At 39.5% G+C, this 20,884-nt stretch overlaps 1 protein-coding gene across 3 annotated transcripts; it reads left to right on the plus strand.

Annotated features, from left to right (window-relative positions):
- The first annotated feature begins 4,953 nt into the window (after positions 1–4,953).
- Positions 4,954–20,852, plus strand: slc7a7 (solute carrier family 7 member 7). 3 transcript variants are annotated; one of them, XM_072687636.1, is made up of 11 exons: positions 5,418–5,513; positions 5,615–5,748; positions 8,629–9,251; positions 15,997–16,122; positions 16,222–16,366; positions 17,891–18,014; positions 18,171–18,274; positions 18,462–18,558; positions 19,308–19,457; positions 19,630–19,813; positions 19,927–20,852. In XM_072687636.1, exons 3-11 carry the CDS (start codon positions 8,756–8,758, stop codon positions 20,004–20,006), a joined length of 1,506 nt encoding a protein of 501 aa, XP_072543737.1. In that variant the 5' UTR covers positions 5,418–5,513; positions 5,615–5,748; positions 8,629–8,755; the 3' UTR covers positions 20,007–20,852. The 3 variants fall into 3 exon arrangements, with proteins under 3 accessions (XP_072543736.1, XP_072543737.1, XP_072543738.1); XM_072687635.1 differs by lacking the exons at positions 5,418–5,513; positions 5,615–5,748 and adding an exon at positions 4,954–5,268; XM_072687637.1 differs by lacking the exons at positions 5,418–5,513; positions 5,615–5,748; positions 8,629–9,251 and adding an exon at positions 10,751–11,188.
- Positions 20,853–20,884: the final 32 nt, after the last annotated feature.

The following is a 20,884-nucleotide window of genomic DNA, read 5'->3' on the forward strand; positions in this document are numbered from 1 at the left end:
TGGCTGTGTGGAGTGTTTTTTTATATAGGCGTGTGTAACTGTGTGCCAAATATTGCACATACACTTTGTGTGACTGTGTGGCAGAGGAATGGGCTCCATGTTAAAAAAAAAAAGATCCTGTAGTAAATTGTAATGCAGTCCAAAATTCATCGCTTGGTCCTGCTGCCGTAGCAGTCATTCTTCTGTTTGTGTTCCATTTGTCTGTGTTCGTGTTTTCTGTGCTTCAATACTCTGTATGTCTGCTCCAGAGATCTTTTGTCTACCTTTTTGGCCCCCTTTCAAAGTCTATTTCCTTTCATATGGCTTAGCTCACCAGATCTGTGGTGTGCATGTTGATGGGTGCATGCGCGTATACTGTGTGTCCATGATAATGTGTGCGTGTGTGTGTGCGAACTTGTGCAAAGTGATTGAGTGTGCAGCTGTATAGACCCCCACCTCCACCCACTCCCTTCTCTCCTACACCCTCTCCCTGTGTCATGCTCGCTTTCATATGCTCTCTCTTTCATTTTCTCTTTCATTCTCCCTCTCTTTCAGCCTCTCTCCACCTCCACCCCTCCCTATGTAATGGGACTGACACACAGGAAGCTCTAATCCCCGCACAATAACCCCCCTCATCCCCCTCTCAGCGTCTCTGAGCGGGACGGGGGGGACAGCGGGGACCGACCCAGCCAGCTGTCCCCTAAAATGGCTCCTAATCCTGCCTCTGCAGAGCCCTTGAAACCATGACAACTGGTAACCAAGGAGAAGAATGCTGAGGTTGAGAGGGAGAGGCACAATGGGCCCAGAAAAAGGCATGTGTTAGAAGTTTGTCCACACGCTTTCACAAGCGACATGAGGCATGTCTCAATCAAAAATATAGGAGAGACAATACCAAATACATTTCACTCAGTGCCAAAATATGCCAAAGCGACGCAGCAAAGGCGTGTGGTCCTTAACAAACGACCTGTAACTGTGAAGTCGCAAGTGTCCTGTGTTTGGTAGTTTTTCCTTTGTCCACTATACAGTGGGGTGATTATGCTAATTCCTTTAATCATCCTTGATAAATTGTCATCCATGCCCCATGATGTCTAATCTGCTCATAACCATAGAGTCAAACACCATCAGGCCTTCAGTGTAGATGTTTTATGCTGAAGCATGACAAGATTAGTTCAATCTGAATGATATCAGGCTTCAGGAAAGAAACAAAGAAAGTTATGAATGTAGTCTTTAGAAGAGAGCGGCATAATTCTGCATTTTTAAGATGGGGCTAGTTTTTCTCTCTTGCTCTGTAGAACACGGTTTGGTCATAAAACATTTCACCCAAATCACAATCTGCAATAGCCCATCCAGTCCACTGGAGGGGGTAATGGGTGCACTGCTTCATATGATGCCAAGGTCTAATCGGCACAATGAAAATGTGTAGTTTTTTTTTTTTTTTACCAGTGGTCAAAAAAGCAGTGTGTTCAATTTAGGATTCCACTAGTTTCCAAGAACTACACTCTGTATCTTAGCCTAGATTACTTACAACATTGCTGGAGGGAATATTCATAGTTTACTGCTTTACACTGTACCCTGATAGCAACACTGATGAGACCTGAACCTGTAACCACATGGAGTGGTGGCCTAGAAGTGGCCCAGAATGGGTGGCCAGAACCAATAATAACAATATAAATAATACTATATGAGCAATTTTCATAATTAATGTTATTTAGTTTAATGGTATTTAGTAAAATAGCTGTCTGTTACAGCTGTGAAGAGGCAGCATCTCAGCCAACTTTTAAACCCTCACTGTCAAAGCAAACACACCACTGAACCACTAGTTAAACCATTTGTACCGGCCTAAAATTTACTAGCAGCCACATCAATCTATGTGCTATGTGGATCACTAATAAATGCTGGATGCGGTCCAGGTTTGGCCCACATCAGTGTTGCTATCAGGGCACCTTGCATTAGCTTGATTTTCCTGAGCTAATGCTTATAGTTGTCCTAAATTACAGTTGCAATCGAAATGATTAAAAATGAGGTTTATTAGCAAAATGTTCAAACTTTCAGCTGCTGGCAATAAGGCACTCAAACAAGAACACTTTACATAACTCAACCTAACTAATATGACAAGTGCTTCCTCCAAATTCAACACAATAATTTTGATTGTAAAAGTATCAAATGGTGCAGCTGGAGAAGGGTGGGTGTTTTTTTTCAGTACCGCCACATGCAACAATGGAATTCTAAAAGTCTTCTTTCAGGATTAATATTAATAGTCATCAAATATTAAATAGAATGAGATTTGATGCTTAAAAGTGGAGAACATATTATGGCAGCAAATACTTGCGCAGTATAGCAACTATGCATCCTTACCCTCTCTTTTTCTGCTCTTTACACACACACACAGGACAATCATACAAATGCAATGTGGATTCCAGAAGAGAAACGACTATAAAAAAATAAGTTCTGAAATAAGTCTGTATTAATAAACCAAAAAACATTTCAGGGATGGATGTAGAAGAGGGGGCTGCTACATAGGTAACTGTGACCCAATACAAATATACAATACAAAATACAAAGTGCACCTATAACTCAGAATATAGACTGTGTGACCTGAAAATGCCTCATTATGAATCATTTCTGTCTGTCATTAACTAGTTCTTATTTCCTATCTGTTCTTGCCATTTTTGTCTCCTGGTCTGTTCTTAAATCTGACTGAGTAAATAATTGTTGCAAATGAATGTATAATGTGAGGTGAATTGTGTATAAACAAAATTAAAAAAAATAACTAAATGCTTTTACACTACCTTTTATCTGAAAAGAACATCATGGGCTGAGAAAATTCCATGAAATATCTGCAATTTTAAAACTGATTTAAAGCAAAAACATTCACTATAAATGTAAAAACATGGATAATGTCTAAATATGTGTATAATAAGTTTAATATGTCTTTGCATGTCCATAACAAGGTGGACATGCTTGGTCAGTCACTTCATTAAAATACTTTGATAAATGCTACAATTTGTGGGCCTGAGCTTTATCATGAGCTTTATCATTTTATGATTAAAAGGATTATAAAAACAATGTTTCATTTTTTCATCTGGGGGTTCTGAAGGCTTTGAATACCTTTCATTCATTCCATACAGCTTCAGGTTCAAATATTTTAAAAGATGCATTATTATTATTGTTGTTGTTGTTGTTATTATTATTATTATTATTTTATGCTGTAAAAACAAGTGATATACAGTATTTAAGGAAAAGCCTGAATGAATGAATGAAAAACATGCAGAGTGCAGATACGTCCAGACAGTGGTACAGACAATACTACTTGGTTCATTACAGGGGGAAAGGATGGCAGGTGCTTTCATGCAACAAAGGCAAGTCATCTGACAAGTGTGTCAATAAGAACACCAGTTACAGTCACACCTGCACTTAGATTACAGGAAAGACATGGATAGAGACTAGAGGCTGGGAAAGTGTGCATTCAGTGAGAGTGGTGCATGCATTAGTGTGATATATAAGGAAAAACAAGGGCTGACACTCTTATTCAGAGTGACTTACATTTGCATCTGTCCTCATTTCAATTAATGCATTCAATACTACACAAAGAGGGATGTTATAGTTAGACTTCCGTGCATAAACTCTGGGGGATATTGTCAGGGTATATTTTCTTTGCAGTCATCACAATGCACATCAGTCATTTGATTTACAATTGGAAATGACCAGTAAACCTACATGTCTTGATTTTATATGTGCTGTCAATAATAGCAAAACAGTGGTAAATCTGAAGATGTCTAGTAGGACATCTAGCATTGGCAAAAACCTGGCGATACAATACGTATCAAGAGACAGGGGTTACGATTCAATATGTTGTAATAGTGTAAGAAAGTATCAAGAAAGTCAAGAAAGTATCAACTCAACTTCTGAACTGATGGCTTTTTCTGTTACATCTCTCTCTCTCTCTCTCTCTCTCTCTCTCTCTCTCTCTCTCTCTCTCTCTCCAACCATTTACCCCAGATAAAATGGGAAGCATTTTTGCACAAAGCATTTGCACTAATAACTTTACTACCTCACTGGACTCAATATTTATTACACACTGCATAATTTGCACACTACCGGCAATTATTTATTATTCTCTGTCTGTACTGTGTTGTGTTGCACTTGTGTTTTGTATGCACTATCTATGTTGCACCATGGTCCTGGAGGAACGTTGATTCGTTTCACTGTGTACTCTGTATGTAGTTGAAATGACAATAAAACCCACTTGACTTGACTTGAGATGAAACAAGGATGAAACAAAACTGTCCTGGGCTAAAAACACACTCATCATACGCACAAAATCGGAGTAAAATTAAAGTTTACCATTTATGCAATCAGACCAGTGGGATCTGATGAGGTTTAAACTCAACACAATATGCAACACAAATGTTTACATGCAAAAGTCATTTTGAATGGATACCAAGTTTTATAGAATCGATACAGAATTGGTAACGATAATATTGCGATACTTCAGTATATCAACATTTTATTATTCCCCTAATGTTTAGCTCCCTGCATGTATTTCTCTGCCAAAATTGCATTTAAAAAATATGTTTACAGCCAGGATATTAACCTAAACCAATGCTTCAGGCAGCATATGATATACCTGTAAGAATGAATAAGTAGCGAATAATAAGAGAGGGAGAATTTCAATGCATTAAACTCTTCTGACGCCTGGTCCCATTCAACACCACTGTAAACCACTCTGATTCTTTACATTTGCTTAAAAATGGTATGTTTGATATCAACTCCTATAAACTGACTCTATTTATACTTTATCCGTTATATTATGCACAACGTTTGAAATACCCGCGATATTCCTCTTTAATATGGACAGAGGCATCTGCTCAGTCAGGAAATTAAGCAAAAAGTCCAGGTTGACTTAAAGTTGGTTGTGGTAGGAGTCACGTGCAGTGTAGTCGAGTCCTCTCCGCATGAAAGCAGAAGTCTATCAGCTGATCTGATGGTCAAACTTCAGTACACCTTCAAGTGAACTGGGGGAGAGAGAGAGAGAGCGAGAGAGAGAGAGAGAGAGCGAGAGAGAGAGAGAGAGAGAGAGAGAGAGCAGTCAAGACCAGCAGTACAGGAGTACCTAATGAAGACAGTCATCTAAGCTTGGTTTTCAGCTCAGCCTCCTATTAAGATGATCGCTACTAGGGGGTCACTCTCCTCTAACGTGAATGACCAGTAGATGACCAGCAGTCTACGGGTTCAGTGGGTTTCAGTCTGAGCGCCAGATTCACTGGAGTTGTTGATCACCTGAGAGAGGTAAGGCATGTATAGTGTCTAATGTGTCTGTGTGTGTGTGTGTGTGTGTGTGTGTCCGTTTGGTAAACGTTACATTTCTGCGTTTTGGTCAACAGCACTGATTCTTCCTCTGTGAACTTCAGGGGGCGTTACAGAGACGTATGCCACTCCAAATACGTCGCATAGTAAACACATTTAGACGGTGGGGACCGTTCCCCATCTTTACATGAGAACAGAACTGGTCTCAGTGAATTTCAGCAGACAGGGTAAATGAGTCCCAGCTTGTACACCATACCTGCCTGTATTGGCATTAAGGCTGCACAGCAGACTGTGTTCAGAATGTAATCTTAAGTCATTTGTTTTATAGCTGGTTTCTCAGAGAGATCTTATCAGTGCTGGCTGGACCTTGCTCTCCCACTCAGGTCTCTAAGAGCTGGGGAGACTACACTTCTCTCCCTTTTTATCATCACGTGCCTGCCTTACCTGTTCTCCTCCTGCACGGTAATGCCTTTCTTTCTTTCGTTCCTTCTACATCTGTCTGGGCTTACAGTGTGGTGAAGAGGTTTTAGACATCTGAGCACATCACCAGGTTATATTAGCAGATACAAGGAGACATAAATCCAGTAAGACAAATATAATACTTAGTCATTTTGAGGTAAGTAGTTGAGCTTGGTTTCAGACTTCTCCTGGATGCCCCCAGCCGGCTCGTGGATTTGTTCAATTCCATCACCAGCTGGACCATCTGATTTAACATCATTAAAGACTGATTTACCAAACTAGGTGTTGGATTATACACTAGATGATTTATGAGATGATTGAATGAACACAGTGACGTAAAACCACTAGTTTTTGATATGAATGTTAACTGGATTTATTATAATATTTGTGTTTTACTGAGTAAATAAACACTTACTGCCCAGAAAATAAGCTTTTTTATTCTAATTTGCTTAAAAGTTAAAACTTATGCACGGCACTGTACATACTGTCAACGTCTAAGACACAGATATACTATAAAAATATGGGTTAAAAAATATTACAGTATGTCCTTCTGGGTTTTTGGAATAGGTGGACATAAAAAGGATAAAGGATAAAGGTGCACGTATTCGTCACTGTACAGTGTGGACTGTACAGCAAAATGTGTCCTCCGCATTTAACCCATCTGGTAGTGAACACACACTCACACACACACACGTGTTAGGGGCAGTGAGTACACACACACACCCAGAGCGGTGGGCAGCCAACTCCAGCGCCCGGGGAGCAGAGAAGGTAAAGGGCCTTGCTCAAGGGCCCAACAGTGGCAGCTTGCCGAACCCGGGAATCGAACCCACAACCCTGTTATCGATATCCCGGCGCTCTAACCGCTGAGCCACCACTGCCCCACTTATACATATACTCAGGTGAGGTAGATTGTCAGGTAGATTGTACTTTTTGATTGGACATGCAACGCAGACTGAAGACCCACCTCTTCTGAGAGTACTTGGGCAAATAGTAGAGTGGGCACCTTATTGATTTGTGTTTAGTAGTGTCTAAATTAAGCTGAGGTTATTCTTGGGTAAATAGCTAAGTACTTTTGTAAGTCGCTCTGGATAAGAGTGTCTGCTAAATGCTTTAAATGTAAATGTTCTGCTCTGCAAATAAGAAAAAAAAATGTCTGTAGGTCAAGTCCATTCCAACTTCTCATTACCCTTAAAAAATGCAATAAATTCCACAGTTGGTCAGATGTAGCCTGCCTGCTTGCACGGCATACGCATCATGTGCAAAGTGCAGTGGGTTATTTTTTCCACTATTTGGTCGTTCACTTTCATTACTTTGCCTGTTTTATAATTTCACATGTTTTTTCTGTTCTGTGGTGTAGCAGTCTGTTTGGGCTGCCTTAGATCTCTTACTCCACTTAAGCTTAGAACAGCACATACGTACGTTACAAAGGCGTCTATACATGCTTACCGCAGATGTTGTAGTTACTTATTATCCACTGCATTAGGCCTTATCTAATGCTATGTAAATTGATGTTCTTTAAGCTGCTTTTGACATACCCAGCAAACCATGCACATAAACTGTAAAGTAAGACATTGTCAGCATCTTTGCCTGGCAAAGTTCAACTAAGGGTCCATTAATGGTCCACTTTTTTAATTAAGTGCATCCCTTTTCCTGCTGTTTACTAAAACCTTTATATTAGAGACATTAATCACAGAGGATTGTGTGTATGTGGATGGTTTATCCAAACGGATCGTATTTCTACTCATACTGAAATGACAGTTATGTGACTATTTGTTCTTTATGGTCTGGCCACCTGTCTTTAACTCGTATACATCCTCCTAACCGTGGAGAACATGTGATGTGACTGCTGTCCTCCCTCTACACTGTGCGTGTTTGAGAAAGAATAACTAAAGCAAGAAAACTTGGAGAACTAAAGTAGGGGAAGCTGATTAGTTAATATTGGAAGAAGTGGGATAAATTTGATCATTAGTGGTTTGATTTGCTTGATGTTATTCTCTGAGCTGACGATTAAGACAACAGCAGAGTAACTATCCTGTTAATTAAAGGGTCTCGTTGTATCTCTGTTTTTCACATTGTGACATAATTTAGATCTGACTGTTGTTCTTTGCCACATCTTAAGATTTTATAATGCATGGACCAAAAGAAATGCTCCAAAATGTCACTGCCACATAAATACCTGTATCTCCAGTGTTTCAGTTTTTAGAATGTAACAGGTGTTCTTTATTTTTACACACATTTTGTGTTGAATGGGTCAATAAACATGCACCAAAATCTTTTTACATTGACTTCCTTTAAATGTCTAGAAGGTTTTCCTTCACCTGTAAAGTTGCAATTATGAAAATAGAAGGTGATATGGGCTGCAAAAACAACTTAGGGTCAATTCATTGTCTTTTATGATGTCATATTTTCAGCTGTTTAACCTACAGTTTAAGTTCAGGTCCGCTCTGCCTATTCAAGTTGAAGTTCTAAGAACAGAGACCATCTACATATAGCAGTCTAAAAGGTACAGTAACAAGTGGACATCATGCAATAAAAAACAACTACAAGAAAAATGGAAGATATGAGCCCTTTGAACAACACTGCATGATGGAGTAAGAAGCACTGAAGAGCAGAAAAGGCTGTATGTTTTTTTCTACTCCATTCAGCATGTCTCTCTGAGTCCATTTATTTACTCACTCCTAAAAAAGCCATTTACTCACGTCACTAATGGCTTGGTAATAGCCATCTGCAAGGTCAAATAGCACATAGTGTTTGCTTGTGTTTGTGTGGTTTCATGTGCATTTTCAGGTTAACCCAGTCATCTGATCAGGGCTGTATTGTGTGTGTGCTTGATCATTTTCCAGTAAGCAACATTTTCACTAAATTAGGACTTTCTTTCCTCAGATGCCACCTCAAGACGTCTAACTCAGATATAACCAGGCCTCCCAAACTTACTAAATAAAACAGACTGAGAGTCGACTGATCCAGTCAGCACCTCACTTTTACTACCTGCCATCAACCCCATGCAAAGATGGCCACCTATAGCCCTGCTCCTACACAAGAGTCCTCCCCAGAGGTAACCAATGGAGACCTGAAGTCGACCGGTTCTAATGAGTCAATGAAACTAAAGAAGGAGATTTCTTTGCTCAATGGCGTCTGCCTCATTGTGGGGAACATGATTGGCTCGGGCATCTTCGTCTCTCCTAAAGGCGTTCTGATATACAGTGCCTCCTACGGCCTGTCATTGGTAGTGTGGACCATTGGGGGAATATTCTCAGTATTTGGGGCGCTTTGCTATGCTGAGCTGGGAACCACTATCACAAAGTCCGGTGCCAGTTATGCCTACATCCTTGAGGCCTTCGGAGGGTTTCTGGCCTTCATCCGTCTGTGGACGTCTCTCCTCATCATCGAGCCCACCAGTCAAGCTGTAATAGCCATAACCTTTTCCAACTACATGGTGCAGCCCATCTTCCCTACCTGTGTCGCCCCGTATGTGGCCAACCGCCTGTTGGCTGCAGCCTGCATATGTGAGTAAACACCTTTTGTGTGTTTTTGTTTCAGTACATGTCTATGTGTCTGTCTGTGAAAATATCCTAAGAATACAAAGATGGGTCTGGATCTCAGCATACGCAAGCTTTGCTACACAGACATTGTGCCAAAAGTGTTGATTTAACACTGGCTGATATGCTGTGTACGTTTGTGAAACTATGATTTAGGTAAGGGGTCAAAGTACCTTTCCAAAACACAACTTAAGTGGAACTATATCAACTGGTAGCTTGTAGCAAAACTGTCCAAAACCTTGTGTAGAGTATATTTTTGTAACAGTTGTGTTAATTGGTTATTACACATAAATATACATGTGGGTTGAGCCCATTCCAACTCCTCATTACACTGAAAAAAAGGCCAAATAACTTAAATTTGATGTATTTTGGAACTAAACCCAGAGACGCGGGGGGGGGGGGGGGGGTGAGGGGGGTTAGACTAGGGTGACCATATTTAATTTTCAACAAAAGAATACACAACCATCCGCCATGGATAGGATGTTGTGGCCATAGAGCTTCAAGTAGGTCTAAGTCTTATGACTGTGGCAATATGTGTGTGTTTGTGTGTGAATATGGCATACCTCTAAAACCATGTTAATAAACATTAATACTGAAACATTTACTAATTTACCAACACTCATGAAAAGCCTTAATAGCCTTTATATCCTAATAATTTCTTTTTAGAGCTAATGTCCTGGAGGATCAGATTCCTGAACAGTTTTGTGCTTTTCCTGTGCAAGCACACCTGATTCAGCTCACCTATTAACCCCTTAAACAGCATGTGGCCTGATGGTGGTCTGAGAGTGTTATTACAAACTTCTCAAACAAAAAATAGCCCCAATACAGAATTCCTTGCAGTAACTGAATAGTATGCCTTGGCGTGTAATAAGCCTTTCTGCATTATGAAGTAAATTGGTAGATTTAGTCAACCAGCAAGGAAAGCAAGGAAGGACGGAAGGAAATCATCAAACTGTGCTAAACTCAGTTGCCCAACCATCTACTTTGCCATTGCTCCAAAGAAGCCATTTTAGTAGCCTATTTTTTAAGCAGCTGCATTTAAAGAGTTGTATTCTAAAACATATTAAGATATTTCTCACAAACTCTAATCCAAACTTAATTTAACACAATAAACAACATATTTTTCTTTCTCTAATAATGGCAGATAATTAAAGGGGTGGGCGCTATGTGTGTTATTCACTACACCACTATTCGTTGCTATGTTAAATTTGGAATCATTTAATGATGAATGGACCAATAGAAATATATGGAATCTTTTTACATTGACGTCCATTAATGGTTAAGAATGGTTTTAATGTTGTTTTTTCTCCTGTAAAGTTACATTTTTTTCATAATACACAAAATCTTCTGATATTCTTATTTGTGACAAAAAAGTGGTGACACATTTTTAAAAACTTTCAAAAACTAGAATACAGATCATTTTACTCATTTCACACACTGAGCTTCACTAAATCCAAGACTAATCAACCAGGACTAATTATGCTCTATGTGTAATTAAACACAATTACAAATACAGCTAGTCAGTTTTCTGGAAATACTGTGGATATCCATGATATGCTCAAAAAAAATCAGGTGTAATTTATCACAATGATAATAAATATTAGCAGTGGCCCAGCTCTAAATCATGGCAAATGAACCGTTGCATAGCACTGACATTTCTTCTTTCTGAGTCCAAAGCTCACTTCAAATGACTCTTTTTACTGAACTAAAACAATAAAAGCATTTTTTAGGCAAACCTTTAATTTATCAGTTCACTTAACATGTGTGGGTTAATCGTTTTTAAGCTGTGCTCAGTTGGCAGGAAAAGGGTAGTGAGAGAGACGTGACGTGACATATTGATCAGCACTCTGCAGAGATGGGTGGCGGGAAAAAGAGGAACATGAAAGCTGACAGATACTCCAGACGTAAGCATTATTTCCCATGTGTTTTAGATGGAACAGGCAGTGATAACTTTAAAGCCAGTATCCGATAGTATTCAATTATACACCTAAATACTATGTTAGAGTACATAGTAAATTAGGTCTTTTCTGTTAAGGGAAAGGGAGTTGTGGTGAGCAAGAGAGAAAGGTAAAAGAAAGGAAGGAAAGGTCAGGAAGTTGAAAGAGTGAGTAAGATCAGAGGAATACAGAATAAGGGAACAGTTTCACGTGAGTGTGTGTGCAAGTGTGTGTGGCTTTGGCTGGCAGCAGAGAAGTGATTCACTCACAAAAACATTACATTCACGTGGTTCTTATCTTGAACAGGCCGTTTGTCACTTAGTCAGATGATTTCTCTGTTTTTTGTAAAGGTAGCATTTTTGATTTTCAGAGTACTCAGAAACTGCCCGTTTTGTGTTGATTTAGACACAGTTAATGTGTTATTTTTTTCTATTAGCAAAGTATATTAGTATATTATTACATACATTTACCGATCAGCCATAACATTATTACCATCAGTTGCTAAAAACATTGATTATCTTCATTTAGAGTGGCATCTGTCAAAGGGTGAGATATATTAGACAGCAAGTGATTAGTCAGTTCTTGAAGGTGATGTTTTAAAAGCAGGAAAATGGAAAAAGGATCTGAGCCACTTTTAAAAGAGCTAAATTGTAATGGCAAGACCACTGGGCCAGAGCATCTCAATAACATCAGGCAGGATTGATAAGGTTTTGTCTGGGATACACCATTCAGTACCTACCAATAGTGGTCCAAGAAAGGACAAAAGGGTGAATCAGTAACAGGGTCATGGGCAACTAAAGCTAACTAAAGTTATGGCTGATCGGTGTATGTGTTGGTCCTGCACAATGCAGGTTGATTATGTGTAATTAGGATGACAAAAACATTAGTTCTAGTGGTGTAGACATGTTCAAGGCCAGACTATCCTGCAGTAACCAGGTGTTAAACAGTTGAAGCACTAAACAAGGACAGAATAAGCTGTGCCCCTCTGGCACCAAGAGAACATTTTTAATAGTTTCTTGTGCAATGCCCCATCAAAATAGCAGACCAAGTAGAAACTTTCAGTGTGAAGCCTTATTTGCTCATCTCATGGGTGCCAACATGCTCCTGTTGGGCTCACATGGATGGAATATTTGCTAGGTGGGTTCCAGGTGGGCATGGGCTCTGTGCAGGTTTTTACATGTGTTGTTACTGGGACCAGGTTGGGCTTCCCAGATGGGCTTTCCCATCGTTATAGCCCAGCCTAATCTCATATGGGTCCCATCAGTCCCCATATGCAATGTACAACCCAGATTGGGCCCATGTTTAACTTTTTCTAGTGCCATCACTGACCCTGGTGGGACCCAGTTGGGCATACATATGTGGGGCCAATATGGAACCATAGGACAAAACTTTGTGGTTCCCAGTTGGGCAAACCAAACCAGTCCCATAGAGGCATCTGGTATCTCACTATGACTTCCTGACACACATGATCCTGGTAATGAAGGCCTTCAGATGTGTCTAAATATCAGCAGTTCATACCTTACAGATTAGTTTGACAGAAATTATTAATTTATAAATCTTAAAATTACTAACATAATGATAATTAATATAAAAAAATGAAATTAAAAAAGTAATGTACAAAATCTGGATGTGTTTTGATCAGGCTTAGATGTTTCATCTCACATATACGCACACACACACACACACACGCACACACACACACAGATACACACAGAGACACACAGAGTGATAAGCAGTTTTTTGAAGGATGTGAATTTGCTGATACTAGGAAGATAAAGTCCTCCACATAAGACTCTGACCCTTGTGCTAATCGCTAATGACAGCTCAGCATGCAAAGCACGGAGAGAGAGAGGGGAAGAGGGAGAGAAAGAGAGAGCGAAGGGCAGAGCTATAATAGAACACACCTACTCTCACAAACTCTCTGGTAAGGATTGGTTTGAGGTGGTGTTTTTCTTCTCTGGTCGAGAGAGATATATTTGTCTATCCACTGAAAGCCAGAAGCAGATTTCACACACCAGTGCAGAGTCTTACAGTAAAGCTGTGCTGAACCTTGCTCTGTTTACAGTCTAGAAGTGTCTACAGCCCATCTGTCATTAATCAATTCAATAGCGTGCTAACTGCTAATAGTTAAGCAGGTCAACTATTCTGTTAAATGACCCGTCTGGAAATGCAGTGATATCTAGGGTAGACTTTCAGTAAGTTCAATTGGGGTCCACCTACTGGTATTCATTATTTCAAATTCAGTTCAGAGCCTGCAAAGCACCTACTGGATGGACTGGTTTGTACTAAATTTCTGTGAAGGATGTGTGCCTGTGTGTTAATCACGCTTGAGCAAATAGTGACTGGAGATTAGCACATAGCAGATTGACTCTTTCATGCACTTAAGGTAATAAACACTGATAATGATGAGAGATGAGATGACGTTAAGGCAAAGTTACCAAATGCTTTCTTGGGAAAGCCATATCTTGAAGGACACAGTGAAGGTTTTCTCTGTATGTGTGTGAGTGAGATTGTGAGGTAAAGAGAAGAGAGTGAGAGCTGTATAGATTACCCTTTCTGCTCTATTGTTCAGTGTCTTTCCCTGTTGGTCATCAGGTCAGGGGTCTACCCTTAATAGATGACAGCATAACCATCCGTTTTAGTTTTTAAGGTTATCAGAAAGACAATGGTAGAATAACCACAACTTTTACAACATGGAGTGAGTGGTGTCTGTGGTCTGTGGGTACCAAAAATAACACATATGGCACACATATGTGCAAAACCATGTAAAGAACACTGAACAATACATTCAGCATTCAACACACACACACACACTCACAGCAATTCTTTCTTTCTTTGCTTCGCTGTAAGTGCTGTTCTAAGCTTTTGTCATTCTTCCACTCTCTGAAAAACAGTCAGCAGGGGTGCTGATGTCAGCAGCCTCACTTCCTCAAGCCACACAGACTACCTTACAAAAGATATATACACAAGCACACAGACACACTCTCTCTCGCTCTTCAGCTCTTAAAAAATCACACAACGGCTTTACTCAAGCCTGTAAAAATCACAAGTATACATCGGCTCCAGTGTCACTGATCGAATATTCAAACAGATATGGACTCTGTGTGCTTCCCAGCAAGGCAGCAGTGTTATGACTGCACTCTGTTATTGGAGCACCGGATGGGCTTTGCCAAAACAGTGGTTTTGGTTTTACACAAACTATAACCCTTTCAAAGACACCTGGTCAAACAGACAGGGTGATTTCAGGTATCAACCTGCTGAACCTTATATTGTGTAAAGGCTCTAGTTTCTAGTGTCGTTTACATATTCATTTCATAGAAAATATTAATTTCACCTTTTTTCCATTAGTTATTATTATTGTTATATTTTTTTTTTTTAAAGCCAGCTATCGGTTTACACTGTGTCAGTGTCATATTAATAATAACACAGATGAATAGACAGATAAAAATGTTTATTTAAGTTTTACAATATTTTTTCCCCTCTACTGTAATGTTTCAGAAAGGTTTTCTAATGAATGCAACAAAAGTTTTGGTATATACTAGTAAGCATGGTATATACTACTTTAGATTGGAAAATTAAATTAAAATTAAACACTACACTGTGTTTTATGTGTTTGTGAGCGTGTTAACCATTTCTAAATCTCTCATCGAGGAAGGCCAGTATTTACAGCTACCATCTGTTCCCTATCTATCTAATCAATCATTCAGTGACTGGGGTTTCACAGAGAAGAACCAAACCTGTGTTCTTCTAACTTTCTTCTTCTAAGTAACACATCAATAATTTCACTGAAAACAACACTGAGAGCACATTCCAGCTGCTGAGTTCTGTATTTAAGTTCATTTGTTTTTATTATAAGGAGTGTGATAGTTTGTGATTCTATTCAATACTATACGTGATCATATAGTATCATATAGGATCATATCTCAATATCTTGATTTGACACATTTTTATACAGTAAAAATAAGCAGCTGAGAGTGTGTTTTAGTTAATATGTAAATGTTTCCAGAAGCTGATATATTAGTCCCAATCTAACACTCAAGCAAAAACTGTTAGTCCCAATCTAACATTGCAGCCTCAATCTTATGAATGAGTCCCAATCTAACAAGCTAGCAACAATTGTTTGTTGTCTAATGTTGCAGCCATAAACTGATTTTAGTCTACGCTCTAGCACAAACTGATGTTAGTCCCAATCTAACACTCTGTCCAAAAGATGATGTTAGTCCCAATCTAACACCCTAGTACAAGATATGTTAGTCCCAATCTAATGCCATAGTACAAAATTTGTTAGTCCCAATCTAATGCCCCAGCACCACATATGTTAGTCCCAATCTAATGCTCTAGCCAAGAGCTAATATGTTATGTCCCAATCTAATGTTTTAGCACATGCTATAATGTTAGTTACAATCCAATGGTCTGGCCACAATCTTATATATTATTCCTAATCTAACGAGCCACAAAGTGATATGTTGGTCCCAATCTAATGCCACAAAAGTATATGATATTCTCCATCTAATGCTCTAGCTACAAGCTAATATATTCACAGTACACAACACCACAATATCACAATACCATACAATACAATATGATATGCTGCAATGCTATTCGATGCAGTACACTGTATTGTTACATCCGTACCATACCACTGCTAACACGGTTTACATGCAGAAACTAATGACCACCTAACAAAAAAATAATGGCCACCTAATATTTTGCATAGTGCTGTTAAAATGTGTCTGTTTGTATATTTTAATATGAAAAATAGCTCTGTTCTGCAGGTTTGCTCACCTTTGTAAACTGTGCCTATGTGAAGTGGGGTACTCGCGTACAAGACTTCTTCACCTATGCCAAAGTCATTGCTCTCATTGCTGTTATCATCACTGGCCTGGTCAAGATATTCCAGGGTAAGAACACATCCTTTCACCCTCTTATATTTATTTCCAGTACCTCAGCAATAGATGTTTGCACTGTAAGTTGTCTGTTTGTGTATGCATTTGTTTCAGGTCACACACAAAACTTTGATGACCTGTTTGAGGGTTCAACGCATGATCCAGGCGATGTGGCCCTGGCTCTGTATTCAGCTCTGTTCTCCTACTCCGGCTGGGATACTCTCAACTTTGTCACGGAGGAGATCAAAAACCCTGAGAGGTGAGGAGGAGCAAACACAACACACCGTCTTTAGGCTGATCAGCATTTATTCAGTAAAATAAGTTAGTTAAGGGCAGTGGACAGGTTGTCACACAGATTATTGATGTGCTATAAGACAGAGAAAGAAAAGAGAGAGCAGATCATTGAAGGTGAAAGGGGATGTAGATGAGCCACTTGAAGTTCTTCAGCATAAAAGAGTAAAGACAGGATGAGATTGGGGCCCCTATTTCAAAGGTTTGCATCTGGATGCACTCATCCGACTGGGCAAAGTAAAGTAGCAGCCATGTGACAGGATCAAACGACCTTCATGGGGTGCTTAGGTCAGTCATGTGATCAGAGATCCCCCCCTGACATGCCATAACGAAGCCCTAATCCGAGAGATGTAACAATCAACTTAATATTCTGGTCAAATATAATTTATGATTCTGGGGTTGATGTGTTTATGGATATTTTATTTGGTAAGGGTGTCTACTATACAGATTGATTTGACAAAATAATCCCCCAAAACAACCCTGGGTCTAAGCAGAATTTCCAGTTGCACCCTACAGTAAACATCAGTGTCTTGTGTCCATTTTTTTCCATAATTGTTGCCAGAATCTGATTATTATAAGATTCTTATATATTATATCTTATATTATATATCATTGTTCAAAATAGGGCAATGCATAAATAGGGTAAAGTCTTTCTCATCATAAAATGAAGTACAGATGTATGCTGTTAACTAACAGGTGCTTGCTTTTGTAGTATTATTATTAAAGACCTTCATCAGTATTGATGTTCACTGTCTAACATTTTTTTAGCTTTCAGTGGTAATATTCAGCCAGCTGTGTTTGCCAGAGGTTTCCTGTATAAAAAGTTTTACCCTATGTCAGGAGTGTCCAGTCTTGTCAGCAAAGGGCTGGTGTAGCTGCAGTGTATCTTATCTGATGTATTTTATACAGCAAAATGATAAAGCTTTACTAACTGTTTTAGTTTCTCCTGCTATTAACAGTGTGGTGATATTTGGAAACCCTGAATTTATTGTGCCACTTTAAGTTTTGTTTTAAGTGAGGCTAACACTCCCTTGCATTGAAGTCCACTACTAAACCTCAACACTTTTATATCATAACACCAGCTACTCAAACCGTACTCTACTACTGCTAATTTCTCTACCACATTTACCAAAGCTTGCTAGGTTGTTAGGTAGGCATATTCTGGTGAGGTTGCCTGACTTGGTGCTGCCAGTGTAGCAATGTGAGCTCACATGTAACAACGTTCATATTTCAGCTCCTTAATGACCTTGTGATTTACAAGATCCGATAACATTTGCAAGAAAAATGTAAAAAGGAAAACATGTATTAGGTTCAGAAATCTAATGCATTAGGTTTGTTTACCACAGGACATAACAAAGAAACAGAGTTTTTGGAAACAGCACCTCCAGACATCCATGTACCTGCTTATTTGTAGCTAAGAAACATCTAATGGCACTGAAAACATTTCCAACACTCTCTGTTGCCCTCTGGTGGGCACATTTATGTAATACAGGAACCTGCCGCTGTCCATTGCCATCTCCATGCCCATTGTCACAGTGATCTATATCTTGACCAATGTGGCCTACTATACTATTCTGCCTATTCCTGCTATCCTGGACAGTGATGCTGTGGCTGTGGTGAGTGCCCCCTTTTGGTCCTGACCATGATCACAGTTTCAAATTCAATTCTGATACAGGTCCAGTTCACAGTGACAAACTTAAAATCTACATTCCTTGTGTGGAATATATGTTCAGTATGTCGGTAGCTGACCTGATCTGCTTGAAACTTAACAGACATTTGCAGACAGAGTATTTGGAGTGTTTAACTGGACCATCCCGCTCGCTGTCGCCCTCTCCTGCTTTGGAGGATTAAATGCTTCAATCTTGGCCGCTTCAAGGTTAGTGACATTCAGGTCCACTTGATTTCTGATGGGGCTGTGAACTCCTGGTTCTGGTGATTTCCCTGGTGATGCTTTTAGCTCCTAAACCTAGTAATTTAATGATGAGTTTGACTCCCCTGATATATAACATTCTCATCGTCCTGTGCTGCGGTGTCTGATGTCTCATGTGCATGTCTTTCTATAGGCTGTTCTTCGTGGGCTCCAGAGAGGGCCACCTGCCTGACTACCTGTGCATGATTCACGTTAACCGCTTCACCCCCATCCCTGCCCTGCTCTTCAATGTTAGTCATCTCCCAAACATCACTGTATGACTGTGTGTGTGTGACAATAGCATAGGCAGAATTTCATTTTGGGGGGATATGGGGGCAGGTTCGAGGTTAAAAGGGGCTGGCTAGGAAGCCTAGACCCAGACTTCACTACAGTGAGGTTGACAGGCACCAGATAACCTACTGCACTGTAGCTTCCATAACCAATGAGAAACAAAGAGGCATTAACACCCCACATTTACTGCCCATTTACGACTATAACAGCTGGGTAAAGTCTTTACCACAGTGGGTAAACACTAATTAATAAAGAGTAACTAAGATTGGCTGTCATCCTCCTGTCTCCCACCACCTGCACTGGGTCTAAGAAGCACTTTACATATTGCTGTTGTCCCTTCCACAACCAATAAGAAACATTTAACAAGTATAACAGAGTAATATTTACTAAATCCACCAATGTGCAGCCACCAATTATTTAACCTGCAAATAAAACTAAGGTCTGCACATATTTGTGGAATTAAAAGATCAGATAATATTTAAATGTTTCTTATTGGTTGTGGAAGGGACAACAGCAATATGTTAAGTGCGTCAGACACTCATGCATGTGAACAGGTATCGCGAAGCAGCTCTCTCTACAGTCTCAGAATTTGCCAGTCACAGATTTCGGTTAATGTTTGGACATGAGTCAAATGTCCAAGCCAAGAACCATTCAGTGACCTTTATTTTTAGGACTGACTCCAGCAGCTTTGTGTTGTGCTGGCCTACAGGGTGCCATGGCTCTGGTGTATCTATGTGTGGAGGACATCTTTAAACTGATCAACTACTACAGCTTCAGCTATTGGTTCTTTGTGGGCCTGTCTATCCTGGGCCAGCTGTACCTGCGTTGGAAACAGCCAGACCGACCACGGCCATTAAAGGTATATGTGCAGTCTGACCTTGGGGTCTTCCAGTGGATATTGTTACTGAATTGTCATGGATGTCCAGAGCTTCCAATGTGTTCCTCGTTCAGAAGTGACTGAAAATGATTGTAAATCTAAGTTCCTTAAAAATCAGATTTTTGGTCATTCCTTCCTTTTTTTATTTTCACAGCTCAGTATTATCTTCCCGATCATTTTCTGTATTTGCACCATCTTCCTTGTGGTGGTCCCGCTCTACAGTGATACCATCAACTCCTTGATTGGCATTGGTATTGCCCTCTCTGGTGTACCGGTCTACTTCCTGTGCTGCTATACCCCCGCCTCACGCAGGCCGATGTGGCTGCGCAGGTTTATCGGTAAGCCTTAAATGACATTATTACTGTGTTTATCATGAAGCAATAGTTGCTGCTCTCTTACACATCTTCAAGTTAATAACTGATACACATTTCTTTGTCCTGCCAAATTGCAGCATCATCAGGTTTGCTGATTCAGAAGGTCTGCTTCTCTGTGCTGACAGAGATGGATACAGATGAAGGGAAAACGGAGTAGAAAGGGACAATGAGTAACGTACAAGGAAACCTTTCTATGCAGGATACAGATTTCTCCATGGTTCAGTCAACGAAACGCATGACCAGTTGGGTTAATTGACTGATAGGTTTTTTTGGGTACTGATTTACACAGATGCGCCAAATTTAATATACACCTGTTCCTAACATTAAGATCCTCATGACAATTCAATCACAAACATTAGCTGTGTGTGTTAGAGCCTCTTTAAAGCTGCAGGGTCTTTACAAGTGGAGATGGAATGGGAAGTATATTAACCCCAAAAGGGCAGAACCAGTGAAATAGAAGCACTGATGAAATTAGACTTTCATGCTTAAATTAACATTGAGTGAAATTTCAAAGTCCTGTGTTCTTACATTTTGTCATATTTTATACAGCTATACAATGTACAGAGATATTTGTGATACTATCAAAAATTGTCAGAACAAAAGTATAGAATACAATTTTAACTAAAGGGCTAAAAGTTCTAAGCAGCTTAAGGTCACTCTACTAGCTCAGGTGTTTCTATGTGTGGAGTTACATTAAATGTGTAGTATACATGTTAAGGAACATGTAATTATTTATGGATTATAAAACAATTTCAGCAAAACATCCTAGAAATATTTGTTTGGATATTTTCCCATTTTCCACCAAAGTAAATTAAGGATTGGGCTATTTAGATACATTTTTATTGATCTGCTCATACATTAAATAAAGAAGTTATAGAGTAACTGAGTATGATGGAATGTGTTCACTGCCACAGGGGTTTAGCTGAAGATGGGTTTCAGATTTCTGTGGAACATTTGTCAATACAGTATATTTATGAATGCAAATAAACCAACTCCTGATTAAGCGGAGAGTGTGTGTATGTATTACATATTGAT

This window comes from Salminus brasiliensis, chromosome 9 (genome assembly GCF_030463535.1).
Source record: "Salminus brasiliensis chromosome 9, fSalBra1.hap2, whole genome shotgun sequence".
NCBI lineage: Eukaryota > Metazoa > Chordata > Actinopteri > Characiformes > Bryconidae > Salminus > Salminus brasiliensis.

What these genes read in the sequence shown, in the direction of transcription:
- slc7a7 (XM_072687635.1), top strand. Translation starts at nt 8,756, where the DNA reads ATGGCCACCTATAGCCCTGCTCCTACACAAGAGTCCTCCCCAGAGGTA. An exon ending in TCCCTGCCCTGCTCTTCAAT is followed by an intron (nt 18,559 to 19,307) that starts GTTAGTCATCTC and finishes GCTGGCCTACAG; the next exon opens with GGTGCCATGGCTCTGGTGTA. An exon ending in GTGGCTGCGCAGGTTTATCG is followed by an intron (nt 19,814 to 19,926) that starts GTAAGCCTTAAA and finishes GCCAAATTGCAG; the next exon opens with CATCATCAGGTTTGCTGATT.